Raw genomic sequence first — 17,820 nt, forward strand, 5'->3', positions numbered from 1 at the left:
CTACTTTGAACTTGAGGAGGGTAAGCGGAAACATGGCGGTCAACTCCTCAGATAGTCAAGTACAAAGATATCCAGAAGCAGCATACGAAAAAATGCAAAATGAGCCCTCTCAAATCACAATGGGAAGGTTTGGCAGCACAGCACCTAGAATGGCGGGAGATTGTATTGTGTATAGGCGAGTCCGCGAATTCAACGAGCAGCGCACAACTGAACTCGACGCAAAACGCGATGATGTAAATCCCGTCCATCTGCCGCCATTCACTATAATTATGTTGGCGGCAGGTAATTACTCTCAATGTACGAGGAGTTTGCCGCGAAGATCGGCTATATAAGCCATCTTTGGGCGCATCAGCGCCGCTAAGACAGCTAAGTTGAAGTGGTCACCACCATGACCGAAATCGGTCGGATGAATCATCATCATCAGTAGGAATCAAAGGCAGGCATAGCTGCAAGTCTCGGATCAAGTCCAATGCTTGATCTTATTTTTTTTATTGAATTGTGGATTTTTTGGATTATCCGTGTCAATGGGTTTAAATAAACCGGCTTGTCATGTAGCAAAGGTCTGAGATTTTTTTTATCAGTTCGCACTCATGTATTACCGGACCTAATAAGTGGAGAACACTTTAAGGGAGGTACTTTGTTGCCTTCCAGAGGTTGTGGTTCCCATTTGCATTCCGAGACATATTTGCCAATCTCAGTGTGAGTGATTCGCTTAAAGTATAGTCCAATAGTGTGGGTTATCTGCCAGACGAAGGCGGGGATTTTTTTCGTGACAGCAAGAGGGACTGGCGCCTCTCGTGATCAATTATTTACTAGACTAAGCAGTAACTTGAATAATGTACTTGATTAACTGTTAATATAGTTAGTATTAAGTTATTCAATCAATTATTAGTATATCAACGGCATTAAGTTCGCCTTGTGTACCAATTTATATGGCATTAAATAATAAATATTATAGTAAGTTCTTCTGATATATGGTTTACTGATGGGTCAAAAATGGGCCCTAACGTAGGCTTTGGCGTGTTTGGAGAGCAACCGAAGCTTAGGCTATCTCAAAGCCTGGGTAAATTTGCCTCTATCTTTGAGAAGTCTACGCCATTATTGAATGTGCGGAAGCTAACCTGCGAAAAATTATGCCAACCACATAATTTACATTAACTCAGACAGTCAGGCCGCGCTGATGGCCTCAAACTCCCAACTTAATCACCTCAAAGTTGGTAGAAAACTGCATGATTCGACTGAATACCATAAGAAAACGTAACAGAGTAACGTTGAGATGGGTTCCAGGTCACGCTGGAATCGTGGACAATGAAAATGCCGACGAACTGGCCAGAGCGGGAGCGGAGGGAACACAATATGGTCCAGAACCCTTTTGTGGCTTTCCCAAAAGTCTCGCTCGAATGACCCTGGAGAACATCTATTTAAACAAATCCTTTAAGGCATGGTCAGACACCAAAGCTCTTATAAAAGCCTATGACCGAAAATGCTCTAAGCAGATCATAGGACTGAGTAGGATCAAAATGCGCATCTTAGTTCGAGCCTTCACTGGACAAGCACTTGTCCACTATGGGACTGTCCGAATCAAGAACGTGCAGGATGTGCCAAGAGGCAGATGAAACGCCACTACACATTCTCACGGACTGCGGCCTTTGATGCGCAAGCGGAGCTTACACGAGCAAAGATACTGCAATTCCTAATGGATGCAGGACTCGGAGGCGAACTGTAAGAAAAATAGCGGCGATCACATTAGATCGGTACCGGTCGCAGTGATACTAGGATAGGACTTTATTGAACTAGAATAGCCGCTCAAGTCAATAAAAAAATAGTTCTTCTGCGTTTGAAACACTAATTAGTACAGTATTGGAGAGGAATAAATTTCTAATTGTACATTATCAGTATCGGCGCGCCGACAGCTGGTCGTCGGCGGCGGCGGCGTGAAAAAATTCGCGGCGGCGGCGGCGCGCCGGCGTGGCGCCCACCTCTAGTACACAGGTGTGTACAATGGGCGGATCAGGTGAGAAATTTCCCGAAGCAAGGTCGCTCTACGCAAAGCGTTTTCATGCATTTAGAGCAACGCCAACGCTATACTATGGCAAATAACACACCTAAGAGGGTTTACAATACCGTTATGCCCTCCATTGCTTGACTGTAAATATGATGTTGACGATGATGGCCGCGTCTTCGTTTTATTATTGGGTAAATACGATCTGGCAATAGATCACCTAAAAGCCAATTGATCCAAGTACGTTGTGTTTTTGGTTTACACGGTAAGTACATATAAGCGCCATGCATTTGAGACCGCCATATCCACTAGTTTGAGTGATTTCATGAGCAGTAGAAAAATGGGTGATATTTTTCTCCAAGTAGGATTTTCAGCAACTTCGTTACGAGCACGTTTTTGAGCCGGACCAAGGCTTGAAAGAGTTTCTTCATCGCTACTGACCCACTCCGGCTCTTCCATCTGAAGGTTGGTGGCGTAATAGCTCGATAGTACCTGGTATATCTCAAAGTACCGAGGAAGTCAAATCATCTTATGCACCTTCTTCTTCATCACTAACAACAGCAGGATCAGGTGGTACGATGATCAATTTGAGCTCTGTATCGTCATCTTCAGCTGCCATAATGGATTCGAAGGCTTCCTCTAGTCTTGAAACTCGTTTTGAGATGATAAACGTTATCAATGTGACATCTTCAATTATCAACCAGGTCTTGAAAAAAATGTTTTTCTTAGTATACATTTACCCACTGTACACAAGCGTGTACACCAACATTCTTGAACAATTTTTGGTATGTTATATGTATATATTTATTATTTTTTTAGCTTATAATAATAGTTTACAATGTAAACTTACCTTGAAACGTAGAGTTGAATCAAATTATAGCTAAAATATATTATATCAGTATTATTTCACAACCGGCGCCAGTCACTTTGAGAAAAGGTCGGAAAAAAATGTTAATTAGACATTTAGTTTTGCACCACCCTCCAACTTTTTTATATTTCTTACCTTGTATCGACATCTAGATTAGGTTTTATCAAGTAATTTGACTTAACATTAGAAGTTGCGTTCAGAAATAAATTTTAAAGAAGTGTACACACGTGTGTACAGAGGGCGTTAATGGGTTAATCAAACACATAAACCATCTTGTTATACTTAATCCCAGATGCGGAAAAATAATAGTTTACCTCTTCATCTCACGAACCATTTTGTTTAATGTAAAGATTCTCATTACCTGTTACACTAATATAACGTCTTCATAATTCGTTATTGACTGTGCGTTAATATAATTAATCGTTTGTTGCTAACTTTTCTTTTTAACTAGGTCTATTTGATTGATATAATATGCTCGATCCGCCGCTTTGCGTGGTTGAATTTTGTTTTTTGATTATTATTTTTTTGTTCCCGAAAAAATGCATAGGGAAATACTTACCCAATATTTCCTTAAACCTCCTTCCAATGTTCCTGTGCCCTAACTGGGTCCATATTGTAAAACTGTCTGAATTGTAAGACCTAATTTGAATGTGTCCTAATTTGGTAAAGCAATAAATGAATGAGTATTGAATATTTTCGTGTTGTGATGAATGAGGCCACGAGGAACCAAAACATAACCGAAGTACAAACATAGTAAGGTTGTAAATCATATGTTGACGGTTAATTATAGTACACTAATGTGTCCGTTTAAACACACGAGGAAGTATCTAAGTATTGTTGTAGTTTTGGTCACGTTGATTGAAAAATGTTTGTTATTAACGAATATTAATGAATTAGGTACTTGTTATAATATTAGCCAAATTAATCAAGCGACCTGTGCTGACAAGCACGAAATCTTACTAAAATAGTAAACCTATAATAAACCTAGTACAACAAAACTAAAATTAAATATAAAATTTAGAATTCAACATGTTTTGAATCAAGGGGTCTAAGGGCCTATGCACACGACGTTTTTCTAAGCGCGGCGTCGATGTGCGCGTTTGAAGTTTTACATAAGTATGCGATACACAAAAAAATAAAATCCTAACACCGCCGGCACGTTAAAAGCTGTGTTTGTGTAGAGACCCTAAAGCTAGGAGAGTGTGTTTTTGTTACGTCAAACGTTAGCGACCCCAGATGTGCTTCACTCGTGAATACTGTAGCAGCATCTCTGTCTTATCATGTGCCATCCCTCCAGCGTTGCTCTACTGCCGCAGAAACCTTTTAAGGTGCTGTGCCTATTATGTATTCCTTATTTTCATAAATATTAAATTTCCTTACACAGATTGAAGACGACGCGTACCAAGAAGACCTGGGCTACACGCGCGGAACCATCGGCAAGTCGAGCACCGGCCGCGTGCGCCTGCCGCAAATAGACGAGAAGACCAAAGTGCGGATCAGCAAGACCCTTCAGAAGAATCTGCAGAAGCAGCAGCAGTATGGGGGCGCCACCAGTATTAGGCGGCAGGTGTCGGGTACCGCGTCTTCGGTGGCGTTCACGCCTTTGCAGGTTAGTATTCCACTATTTCGATTTAGATTATGTAGTTGGTAGAAGACCAAAGTGCGGATCAGCAAGACTCCAGAAGAATCTGCAGAAGCAGCAGCAGTATGGGGGCGCCACCAGTATTAGGAGACAGGTGTCGGGCACCGCGTCTTCGGTGGCGTTCACGCCTTTGCTGGTTAGTATTCCACTATTTCGATTTAGATTATGTAGTTGGTAGAAGACCAAAGTGCGGATCAGCAAGACTCCAGAAGAATCTGCAGAAGCAGCAGCAGTATGGGGGCGCCTCCAATATTAGGCGGCAGGTGTCGGGGACCGCGTCTTCGGTGGCGTTCACCCCTTTGCAGGTTAGTATTCCACTATTTCGATTTACATTATGTAGTTGGTAGAAGACCAAAGTGCGGATCAGCAAGACTCCAGAAGAATCTGCAGAAGCAGCAGCAGTATGAGGGCGCCACCAGTATTAGGAGGCAGGTGTCGGGTACCGCGTCGTCGGTGGCGTTCACGCCTTTGCAGGTTGGTATTCGATTGTTTAGATTTAGATTATGCAGTTGGTAGAAGACCAAAGTGCGGATCAGCAAGACTCTCCAGAAGAATCTGCAGAAGCAGCAGCAGTATGGGGGCGCCACCAGTATTAGGAGGCAGGTGTCGGGTACCGCGTCTTCGGTGGCGTTCACGCCTTTGCAGGTTAGTTTGATATTTCTACAAAATCTATAGTCGCAAATGTAATATGGACTTACACAGTTGACATGACTGTGGCACCCATACACTGGACCCCCATTGTGACAGTTATAAGGGTTTAGCATATTTTTAAGGCCCCATGACATATTTTATAAGCCTAATAGAGGATTAGAACTTTTTCTTACTTAAAAACACCCCGCAAACTACAGACTGTATGCTGACCGATAGTTTGATAGAGCTCTTAATCAATATGAACATGTATGGAAGTGCGCACATTACATCGATTTGGTATCGATCTATTTCTCGTACAAATTAAAAACTGACCAAACTGTCGGCCGACTGAAAGTCTGAAATCTGCGGGGAGTCTGAAACCGAACATTTACAGTATAGACTGTTGTGGTTCCAAATGTCAAATTTATTAACAGACAGACAGAAGATAGACAGAAACATCGTATCAATTAGGGTCATAGTTATATGCCGCACCGAACAATGTTATCTGAAGTGCATAATTTCCGTTACAATTTCTCGCATGTTGATACCCGTGGCATATGAAGTAGTGCATCTAATTCAAACTGACAGGTTGTGGGACCGATCGTAACGAGCACTTTGCTAGCCCATTGAATCCCACGCGGTTAATACCAGTTGTGCGTATGTGTTAAATTGTATAAGATTACATAAGTACACGTTATGCGGCGCCGTGAAAAAATTGTGTCGGTGTACACAGTTTACTCGCGTGCATTTCGTTTGTTTGTACAATCGACTATCTTGCCTAAGAAACTGCTCCACATTGTCACCTTATGTCAATAGAGATAAGACTCAAAAGGGGTCATCTACAGAGACCATAAAGCCAATTATTCACGCCCTAAACTTCAACGTTTAAGGGTTATTACCGCCTGGCATTTGTAAAGTTGACTGAACCCAAATTGACCATTTTAGAAAACGTTCGGCTTCACATTATACGTGATGATGGCAACTTTTTGGTCGTATCTTATCTGTGTAATTACAACGGACAATAGATACATGTAGTCTCTTGTCGGCCCCAAACGTAGACAATGGGAAATTGCATGTGTTTATACATATCAGTTTTTACAGTATCTTGCTGATAGAGGATGTAATCAACTGTACGTACAGTTACAAAATAGGACTCAAAAAATAAAGAGCTTGACTCTACACTGAAATTATTTACGTGTACTACACGTCAAAATCTATCAATCAATTACAAACAATTGAGTTATGAGCTTCCAATGCTAGAAAAATAACGAAAAACAATAAGTACTGAAGTAGTATTTGATATCTTTTATTCCTGTTTTCTATAATCAATCTTAATCCAAATCCGTCCATCAACTGTCAAATTTGTTTTCGGTCAAAATATCCTCGGTTTTCGATATTATGACAAAGTGTAATGGAATCGAAAATTGTGGATATTTGATCGAAAACAGATTTGAATTTGAGAGTTGACGGACAGATTTGGATAGGGGTTGATTAAAGGAAATGCATTACTTAGTCCTGTGTCTGGATACAAACAATGTAACATTCGATTTCGATTCATGAGTGATTGTTTCACTACCTCCAAGTTTCGCATTCGATGCGACTTAATCGCAACCAGATCTTAGACTAATCTAATTAGTCTGGCGTTAATCTTAAAGTTGGTTTAAGCGACTACAATTTGTACTGTGTCATTATTGTTTCACGAACTCCACAAATCTGGGGTTGCAAATACCAAAAGGTTAGGGTTGCCATAGCACAAAATAGACTTGTTTCGTGCAAGAACAACAAGTAACAAGTTGTTCCTATGACGGCCAGGTTCAATAACTTTATTCATCACACTGCCTGGTATAGTTCGCTATATTCGATGGAAGTTATCCCGCTCGTTACAGTTCGATCGCGAACATTGTGATGCTAACGGGTAGGGCTGTATTTAGCTGTATTGTAATCCCACTTCAGTGGATAAAAGTAAAGGATCACCGCTGTGTTTTTGTCTTTTCTTCGCATTATAAAACTGACATAAACAGTGCTGTTTTTGAGTCAAAAAGTCGGTTAAAATTCTCTCAAATACACCCGACTGAGTATTGTAACAACATAGGTAAAATTACAGGCAGGTAATACTTATTGGGATCGGCAATTTCAGTGACAGTTTTACAACTTAAATCCCGAGGCAAAGTTGCAACTAAAATATTTTTTAAATCATAATTTTACGAGCTTGTTCAGTTAGTGAACATGTCGCATAATGAATTACATTTATTAGAATTAACAAAACTGGCTTATTGATATATTAACAACGAAATATTTTTTTATTATTTTTTTTACTAGTCGCACGCCTCAAAAATAATTGTAAAAAGAATTGGGGACGAGGAACTCTGTAGTGGGTGGTGAAAAGATGAAGTGATTTCGTTATACGTGAGGAGATGAAATGAACCCTGTCACCAGCGTAGGCGGCTTATGGTATTCAAATGAGTCTGTCCAATCTGCCCGTATCATTCAAGCTTCATTCATATTCAAAGACAGGTTTCATTGTCTACAAAAGACCTTGTAACACCATTGGCTTAAATTGGGCAACTCTCATGACTTCAATAGAACCAGTGTCTAGTTAAGCCAGCTTACCGTTTGGCCTGGTAGCCCTACCAGAGGCATCATTACCACGTTATCTCACGTCTATCTCGCCCTTGAGCCGCCGCCTTCAATGGCCGTTATTTAGCGTTTTAACCCTACCTTTACTCTGTGCCCTAGCACGGTACCTTTAATGTTTTCATCGTGACCACACTTACAGCTTATCGCTGCATAACGGTTGATACTCCGCTAATAGCGATTTAATTTAGCTGCTTGCCGGTTCACAGCTTTATATTAGTGAAATGATAGATGCTGTAATGGATGATTACACCTGCTTTCAAACTTTATTTAAATTGTCTTGACATCGGTAATTGACCGGTAGTTCTTTTTTAGTCCAGTAGAATTAGCTTTTAAATCGGAAATAATTCCTACAAAAGATTTTATTGTTTTAATGGCTTTATTGGTTGCCCATTAAGACTCTCCTAAGTTTTCGACTTCGACGGAGTTGTGCTTAAGTGGTGGGGGCCCCCGAAAGAGGCAATTTTTCGGTTTTCTGGTTATACCGCGTAAAGGACTTACCCTATCAAAAAATGGTCTTCATGACGGTTGAAGGGCACTTAATCCTGCATTGAATAAGACCAAATTCATATGTTTTGGACAAACCGTTCTCGCGCTAAAGTTCGGCAAAGTAGAAAATATACGTATAATTAATGACCCTCTCCACGTCCAATGGTTTGTTACCGACAGGCTTCCAATTCTTGAAAAGGGCCACCTCAACCATTGTAACCCTATCAAGGCTTACGAGCTTGATGCGCCTATCTTTGTTCGTCCCAGCCGTTCCTTAACTGCGGTTGCTGCACCTCTTCCTGGCACTCACCTGAACGACTCTGTGTTACCTACTGTGGCTGCCCCTCTTCCTTGTATCCTCCTGCATGACTACGTTGCCTAGCCGTATGCCTGGTCTAAGGTTCGACGCCAAAAATCAACAACAACAAGTTCATATTAAAACGCTGAAGAGTTTTTTGTTTGTTTGTTTGAACGCGCTAATCTTAAGAATTACTAGTTTGATTGAAATCATTATTTTTGTGTTGAATAGCTCATACATTGAGGAAGGCTATAGGATATATACAATCACTCTACGACTAATAGAGGCGAAGCAGTAAAGAAAAATGTTGCAAGCACGGGAAATAGTATTTAAACTATTTTCACTCGTACGAAGTTGATTTTGTGGCGTCGAACCTTGGACCAGGCATATGGCTAAGCAATGAAATCGTACAGGAGGGTACAAGGAAGAGGGGCAGCCACATTAGGTAACACAGAGTCGTTCAGGAGAGTGCCAGGAAGAGGTGCAGCAACCGCAGTTAAGGAACGGCTGGGACGAACGAGGATAAGCGAATCAAACTCGTGAGCCTTGTTAGGGTTACACTGGTTAAGGCGACCTTTTACAAGGCTTGGAAGCATGTGGGTAACAAGCCATTGGACGTGGAGAGGGTCATTAATTATACGTATATTTTCTATTTTGACGAACTTTAGCGCGAGAACGGTTTGTCCAAAACATATGAATTTGGTCTTATTCAATGCAGGATTAAGTGCCCTTTAACCGTCATGAAGACCACTTTTTGATAGGGTAAGTCCTTTACGCGGTATAACCGGAAAACCGAAAAAACGCCCCTTTCAGGGGCCCCCACCACTTTAGCACAACTCCGTCGAAGTCGAAAACTTAGGAGAGTCTTAATGGGCAACCAATGAAGCCATTAAAGCAAAAAAATCTTTTGTAGGAATTATTTCCGATTTAATCAATTTTTGTGTTTAATTCTACTGGCCTATTTCAATTATAATGTGATGTATTGAACATTCTCAAACTTAATTGCAAAAGACGGTAAATGTTAAATATATGTATCTAATATGTTGTTATGATATTATTTTATTGCTTTCATTACGACTGTAGCCACTAATAATTGGAGTTTTGTAAAAATTAATAACTTCCAATTATTTGCTTTTTATTACTTTCTGGGGCCATGGCATGGAATAACAATAATCTTTCCACATGCATTTTTATAATTAATGTAAACTTATTTAATGTCCAAAGTGCAGTGTAGCGTTGTTAATTGAATATACTTTTATGGCTTTCAAAGCATGAGTGCATTGGATAACTAGATTCATGACCGACATTGTTTAAATGGAGGTGTCCAGGAAGGAATGTTATGACACTATCACTCAGCCTTGTTCTACAATTACGTGGGAGATATCTTGAGAATTCCCTTTCCTTGCCCATAAATCCATAGACATTCGGATCGTTAAATTAATAAAGATTCAGACTCGTAAATAGCGAGCGGTTGACTACTGAAATATACAACTGTCGTGGGACGAAGGGAAAGTAGAAACTGCGTCAGGTGTATCTATCCCTATGGTGCGTTTATTTTTAGTGCAGCGGTGTCTGTCGGCACATAATGCAGTGGTCATTTACAAGTGCTGCATGCAGGCAGCGGGCACCGAGTAAATTGTCCGATGGTATTTCAGAGGGAACTTTCACCGCTTAGATAGGACATTTCGCGATTGGTATTTGTGCTATGAGAGTACTAACCCTTTAATGCCATGTTAACGTTTAGATTGCAGATAGCGTCTGCAAGATACGCTTGTTATTAAAACATTCCGTTGACCTTCCATCTGGTTGCTATATCGGGATTCTATGTCGATGACATGCTAATTTTTTGCAAGACCCAAAATGTCACTTTCGTTCCAGTTTAGAATTTTGTCACGTTTCAAATCTAGAGATAAAGTCGTAAGCAGTTTTTGCAGCGTGCTTAAATTCACCTAGCGTACAGTTTTAAGCCACGAATGTAACCTGAATAATGCTCTCAATATCTTCTTTATCTTCATCTATATTTCTTTTCTATCTTCGGCATCAAAATATTTAGGACAGCAGATACTAATTTTTGCTTATCAGAGACCTTGTTCATTAATGATTGGGTATTTCTTGTTAAATTATCATTACCTGCAAAACAATTACAGGCTAGTTTAATGGGCCTCTGATGAAATTTCAGATAGATAGATAAAGACATGTGACATAAATTCTTATTTAATAGGGACTTTATCATCAAGTGGTAAACCAGGCAGGCCCTTAGGTACCTTTAGAATCAAGCCACCAACAACCAAAAACATTGTCAGCTCCACGTCCAAATTACAGGCCTTACAAAGTTGCAAAACCTGTCAGTGTCACCTTAAAATCCCTAGAATGTTGTTCTCGCAAGCGTGTTTAACAACACGGCCGGGTGGGAAATGGGGGTTATTAGTGGCGCCCTCCCAGCGATCGGCGTTAAGGCACATCCAGACCCGTTACCTTAGATAGCAATCAGCGAGATTGCGCCCCGCCCGTAGCTCAGCCGTACCTAATGGCCCGTTCCGGGGAGTTCTAATATCTTAAACGCTCATCTGACATGAAACCGCGTGGTGTTCGATTCGATTGAATAAGGCGACCGTCATTTGTTATTGTGTAGCATTAACAAATGGTGGCAGCCATTATGTAGAAGGTCTCTGTGTTGGTCCACAAAAAAATCGAGACAAAATGTTGAAAAATTGGAATGGCACAAAAATTAGCTATGAATCTCTTGCAAAAATCTCGATGAGAGCGTTTTGAAATAAAAAGAGGATTTTATTATTGAAATCCCATTAATTTAATCAAATTAAATCTTTCCATAAATTCTCATCATCAACATTCACCAGTTTCGTAGAAAAAACATCGTATATTTCATTCCGTTTAATCATAAATTCTATAATTACAATCTCGAGTTGCTTCTTCCATCCACATAATTCAACTGTTGAAATTAATTTACTATCTGCACCGTGATAGCAATATTTTACAAGAAACAATTAAGGCAGCTGGTGGATAGCTTTTGTTTATTCTATTCTTGGCATTTTCAGTTGTTATAGCGTTTTCTCTTATTTAATTGACTATTGTTGCGCCATGCCCTTGCTTGCGATAGAGATGAATCACAATTACTATTGGCTTCGTAATTAATTGACCGTTAGATAATTTTCTTTAGGAATTAATAATCGACCCTTTGGCATCGTTTCTCACAAATTTATTGCATTGACATTATTCTGTGGTTCGGCTCTTTTGTTTACATTCGTTTTTGTGTTCAATATACAATAATTGGTTTTCTTTCAAATCGAAATCATGATGCAAAAATATGATCGATGTTGACAATCGAATCGAACCGATTTGTAATTCATTCACCGTGTTCTCTAAACAGTCTCAATAAAGAGATAAAGCAGTTCACTGGCTGTCGAGTATATTTTGGCATTTATAGTTTTAACTTAGAATCAAAGTATTCCTGTTGTTTGTTGAAAGTTTATATTTGAACGCGTTTGACAAGACAGACTTAAAAATATTAATGAACAGCTGTACCAACTTCTGAGTTCATTCATATTCCTGAATCGATACGAGTAGAAGGAAATCAAAAGTCCTTGCCTTAATCGGGAAACCTGTCGGTTATATCATACGTTTATATGGAACTGGTTAAACGGAGTTGCGTCCATTTTCATAATGACGTTTAATTAGTAGACTACATTGTGGGCGAATTAAAGAATGGCCATTGCTTGGAATTGCCTTACTTGTCTACCTGAGTATGACGATGAAGACAGCGTGTATTATATTTGTGAAAAATGTGGCAAATAAGGACTCGCGCACACGGTAACTTTTGGTGACAAAAAAGTTTCTGTCACTGTCACGTGTCGCTGAGTACGCGCACCTATACAACTCCATGGACTTTGTAATTGGTATGAGTGACAAAACAGTTACGGCGACAAAAGTCGCCCGTGTGTGCGCACCCTAATTATTGCTATCATCCAGAACTTCACTTTTTTCAATTTTCCTTTTTGTGATCTCAATCATGAACTGTCATTTCTGAGTGATTTCCAATGTCAACTGTCACCTTCCATTTGTCCATTTGGAATTTGGCAGCTATATTAGCAGCGACAGCTATTTTTCCGCTGTTAATGTTTCTTTTATTTAGCGGCATGAATTAAACGAATGCGTACAAGACTCATATTTTATCGCCTTTGATTAATATGTGCTTTGTCGATTGGTTTAATAAATACAGCTATTATTTCTTCGCCTTTATGCCCATTTATGTATCGTAAGAATGCGACCCTGCCATAATAAACTATGATAATTTATTTCTACAATCTATTTGGTTTCTATCCGCGTTTTCCCACAGTAATATCACAAAATATAACAACTTTTCATATCATGTACTTATGTAGGTACTAGAGGAAAAGTAAAAGTCCCAGCTCGTGATGCATTTCCATTCCAAGTATTGTATAATGGTGAATGTTCTGTCTGGTTCGGAGTCAGACCTATTTTGTTTCCCATTAATGCAATAAAACAAACTCCACGCTGTCACGATTTGTGTAGACAACTTTATTGTACATTATGGAATGCAGAGGCCTAATGCCTTTAACACATTGAACGCCAACGCGGTCAATGTTGTCCGACACTGCACTTTCCTACCAGGCCAAGTAAAAATTTCAATTTTTTTCAATTTTCGTCGATTGTTTTTTTTTGTTAAATCGTTACATTATAAACATAAATAAAGGATTTTATTAACATATGGTTGTTTTTGAGTCTCTACATCGAATTATTAAGCGTCGGACATCATTGACCCCCATGGCCCCGGGGAGCGAAAATTCGAAAATCCGTTCCGTAGGGCCGCGCGGTCATGTAGTCGACCATCCCCGCTCGCATCCAAAAAAAAAAGGAGAACAACCAAAAAAATAAAGAGTTGTACATTGGTACGTTTTTGATATATTATATTACGCATAAATAGGAATATTATGAGGTATAAAATGAGAAACGAAACTAGCAGGATAAGTCTTAAATAGTGATTAAAAATAATAATAAATAAATCGATGATACCGTAAAAGGAACGCTAAAAGTGATTTTTTTCAAATTGTTTTAATTAAAAAAGGTTTAAATTTTATTTAAAAAATTGAATTTATCAATAATTCGTATAAAAGTTGTCCAAAACTGAGCCGTCCCAGCTATGGCATTGTCAGGAAGGCGCTACTATCAATACTGAACTATTAGTTCCCATTTTTGCCTCGTTGGACAGCCATATAATTATGAAATTTACAGGAAGGTGCTACTATCAACTGGGTCATTAATCCAATTTTTGCGACTTGACGTTTTAGAAATTGTTTGACTGTATTTTGAATTTTTCATCCATCACTGTAGTGTCATTTTCGATCGGTTATTTTTTCAGAACACTATTGAATTGTCAGTATATCTACAAATAATATTTAAAAATATACTTAAAATTAAAAATAATTATAATGACATAGCTGATTTAACATGCCAATAATTTGACCTACATGAATAATAAAAAAAGTTCTAGAATAGAGTATCGATAAGAGAAAAATTTTTTTTTCATACATTTAACAAATCTATTTTTCTCGACAATCCTGCTAGGTGTAAGTATCTAATAAGTACTATAATTTATGCCACTAATAAGATTTTAAATGGCATAAGTTTTGTAGCTGTACAAAGAACTTAGTACCTGTACCAACCCTTCATACAAAGTGGTTGTTCAACAATGAAAGTGTTTTTTTTTATTGTCCTGCATATTATAAATTATATAAAATAAGTAAACGATATGTTTTAATTAATAAACCATTATTATCTTGCTAAAAAGTTGATACATTTGCAAAAATGCTTACCATGTTTCATTGCGCTACCGTTATCCACATTTTTTTTTCTAAGTCCGAGCTTTACTTGAGAACCAAGTGACGTACACTAATCTTGGGAGCCGCGCGGGTCAGCTTATATGAGAATTATTGAAGAAATTCTGTCCATCGGCTTAATACAGAGGTTTGAACATAGGTCTGACTCGCGGTCATCATTGTCCGACGCGGCCCGAACGGAAAGTTAAAGTGTCGCCCATCATTGTCCCCCATGGCCCAAACGGAACAGTGCCATTTTTAGGCTGGCAGCGAAGGTGTTAAATACAAGTACCTATAACTACTACTACTACTATAGTCTAGCGCTTATGAGTCAGTACCTGACGTATGGAAGCGGACACAGGGAAGGTGTTTTTGAAACGTCAAGACGTTTCAGATTTGTATGCTCTGTCACGTCATAATAATAATATGTCAATGTCACCCCTCTCGTCGTCGTTTCAGCCAAATGACATCCACTGCTGGACAAAGGCCTCCCCCAAGGTTTTCCATAATGAACGGTCCTACGCTGCCCGCATCCAGGGTTTTCCCGCGACCGTCACCAGATCGTCGGTCCACCTAGTAGGAGGCCTGCCCACGCTACGTCTCCCAGCCCGTGGTCGCCACTCGAGAACTTTTCTGCCACGTCCAACGGCCATCGTCTCTACGAGCCTTCCCGTACCGCTCCCATACCTCAGGCACTGACCTATATCTATACAGTGTGTCCGGGCTTGTAGTGATCAAACTTTAAGGGCGTAATCTATGGACAATTTTATCGATGAAAATACTTCAAATTTGGGGCTTGACCCATTTCTCGCAAAATTACGAGGATTTAAGTTTTTAATTTTTAGTTTTCACCTCTTCCTTCAAAAACAAGTGAAAGCGTGGGTAGCTTAACACTAATAAGCAAAAATTTTANAAAAACCACCTGTTATAGGGGCATTTTTTGGAGAAATTTATCAAATAACCAAAAAAACACGAATTTAAAAGCAGATTTTTTTCAAAAGTATCATTTTTTATTATTTGTTGGCATTTTTTGTGTATTTTATGTATTTTTTTAGTATTGTCCGTTATTTAGCTTTATTATTGTTTTTATTTTATCAGGATATACCGCTTAGTTCAAAAGTTATTACGTTTTCTTTACAATAAGTAATTGGAAGAAAAAAAATTCTATAAAAAATTAAAAAAAAATCTCAAAAAATTTTTGACCTCTTTTTTGTCGATAAAAATAGGTCTAGTTTCATCTATTTTCATATGTACACTTTAACGTGACTCACACTGTATAAACGCCAGACCTATATTTACGTACTTTGATTCCAAGATAAAACAGAATGCATATATCCCGCGTAATAACTCGTCTGATGATTGAACACATGTATTCCATGTAACGGTTTATGTTCAGATTTAATCTGAGCTTCAGTTTCACATAAAGAGGAAAGCATAAATTAATTTACAGTTATTCAAATCAGTAAGTATTGAAGAACAAAAACAGCGTGTATTTCTAGAAGCTTCGCCGGGAAAATGCTCGCTAATTAATTAATGGGTAGTTCCCGCGCATCCGTCCGGTTCAATTTTGATTTGCTATAGGAAGCTATATGTACTAGGACATGGACTAACGGTGTGAATTCACATAACAAGGATAGCTGTTTTCAGACCACACTTAGGCTGAGTTGCACCACCATAATTTAACCGTAACATTAACAATAACCGGTGCTTTTTGTATGGATTTTGACAGATTTTTGACGTTTGTCAAAGTTAAAGTAAGATGGTGCAACTCAGCCTTACAATAGTGTGAAAATAGACGCTGCGTGCGTGTGCGTTGCCGGCTTGCAATCATAAAATCAAAAAATCAAAATCAAAAGTATTTATTCAGTTTAGACCACAAGTGGCACTTATGAACGTCAAAATTATTATAGAAAATAATAAAAAAGAAAACATACCAGATCTAATACCTAATCAAGCTGAGTGACAAGCGAAAGACCAACAAGCTACCAGTGTTATCAAGTTAGTCCGGAAAGCCACGCACATTATTAAGTGTCATTTACCTCTTTCCTAGGCTTGCCACCCGTAAATTGGCTCCGATGTAGTTATGAAATACTGATTTCTCTATAATTTGCATTTCGCTGACCTGGGAACGGCGGTCTCAGATCGAAGTAAATCTGATTGCCACTTCCTATGATAATTTATTTTATTTAGACTACATATTTTTTGCTTTAACATAATCTACATTTAAAGGTCATCATGTAATAGTCACATGCAGTTATGCAAGGCAGCACATTCCGTTATATTTAAATTTTGCTGCTGCAGTAGCGGCAGTTACATGTTTGTCGCCTGGAGCGGTTTATAAAATTCTCACACCCGGGATGAGGATGAAGCCTATGAGATTAAAGCATTACAGATCCGTTAGTATTAATATCAGGAATGACTGGCAGCCCTAACTTTCCCGCCGTTTAAACATATTAACTTTCACTTTTCAATACTGCACAAATTCCTTATTAGTCCTTTTGGAATAGATAAGAAAATGCCAGTAAGTCGGAAATTGAGCTGATCACGTAACTGTTATCATGAATCGGGTATTCGGTAAATCAGGAGCCCTGTGGTACGCCTACTATCAGTGCACTGTGAAAGTTATTTGGTAATAGGGTGCATAACCAACAGATACTATGCTTAGAAAACTACAACATAAATTAAATTAAAATATGGTTGTCCAATGTCCATACCTTCAGGATTTATGGCTCTTGAATTGATGTATGATTTAGTTTTCGTATGTTATCTTCCATTTCATTTATCATTATGTATATTTAGAGCATATTATTATGTTGCCTTCTACATAGTGTCATTTACTGTATTCTTTGTATCTTTTGTTTTTTGAAAAACATTAGTAGAATTTTATTGACGAAAGTCATAAAAAAATAAGTAAAAAAATAATAAGTTTTTTTAATTTGTTTCAGGGCCTGGAAATAGTCAATCCTCAAGCAGCGGAGACGCGGGTGAACGAAGCAAACGCCAAATACTTTTCAAACACATCAGGATTCTTGTCAGTTGGGAAGAAAACCACATAAAATGTATTGAATCAGTAATTAGGATTAATGACACTCAATACTTGATTCCAAAATTCAAGAATGTGATTCACTTTTTTGATTAATCACAGTTCTGAAACGTTTTTGAGTGTCGTTCAATAATATGGACCTTAGATTTAATTTTGTAGGGTTAATTTTGATTATCGCGATTTATTTGCAATAAATTAGATTCTAAGATTAACTGTTTTGTTATTAGTATCACAAAAATCATCCCATCATAAAAGCTTAGTAACTCTTTTTATAACAAAGTTTAGATAGTCCCATCTTAGGCTGAATTGCACCACCTAACTTTGACCGTAACTGTAACGTTAACCGGTGTTTTTTGTGT

At 38.6% G+C, this 17,820-nt stretch overlaps 1 protein-coding gene across 1 annotated transcript; it reads left to right on the forward strand.

Annotated features, from left to right (window-relative positions):
- The first annotated feature begins 2,342 nt into the window (after nucleotides 1–2,342).
- LOC114358320 (U4/U6 small nuclear ribonucleoprotein Prp31-like) lies at nucleotides 2,343–17,493 on the forward strand. The gene is made up of 3 exons (XM_028312253.1): nucleotides 2,343–2,363; nucleotides 4,255–4,479; nucleotides 17,364–17,493. Exons 1-3 carry the CDS (start codon nucleotides 2,343–2,345, stop codon nucleotides 17,472–17,474), a joined length of 357 nt encoding a protein of 118 aa, XP_028168054.1. The 3' UTR covers nucleotides 17,475–17,493.
- The last annotated feature ends 327 nt before the right edge of the window (nucleotides 17,494–17,820 follow it).

Source organism: Ostrinia furnacalis, unplaced genomic scaffold, assembly GCF_004193835.3.
Source record: "Ostrinia furnacalis isolate ACB-3 unplaced genomic scaffold, ASM419383v2 OfSCF3843, whole genome shotgun sequence".
Taxonomy (NCBI): domain Eukaryota; kingdom Metazoa; phylum Arthropoda; class Insecta; order Lepidoptera; family Crambidae; genus Ostrinia; species Ostrinia furnacalis.

Coding starts and splice junctions, on each gene's coding strand:
- LOC114358320 (XM_028312253.1), top strand. CDS start 2,343: ATGGGTGATATTTTTCTCCAA. Junction 2,364..4,254: donor TGGGTGATATTTTTCTCCAA/GTAGGATTTTCA, acceptor TTCCTTACACAG/ATTGAAGACGACGCGTACCA. Junction 4,480..17,363: donor TGGCGTTCACGCCTTTGCAG/GTTAGTATTCCA, acceptor AATTTGTTTCAG/GGCCTGGAAATAGTCAATCC.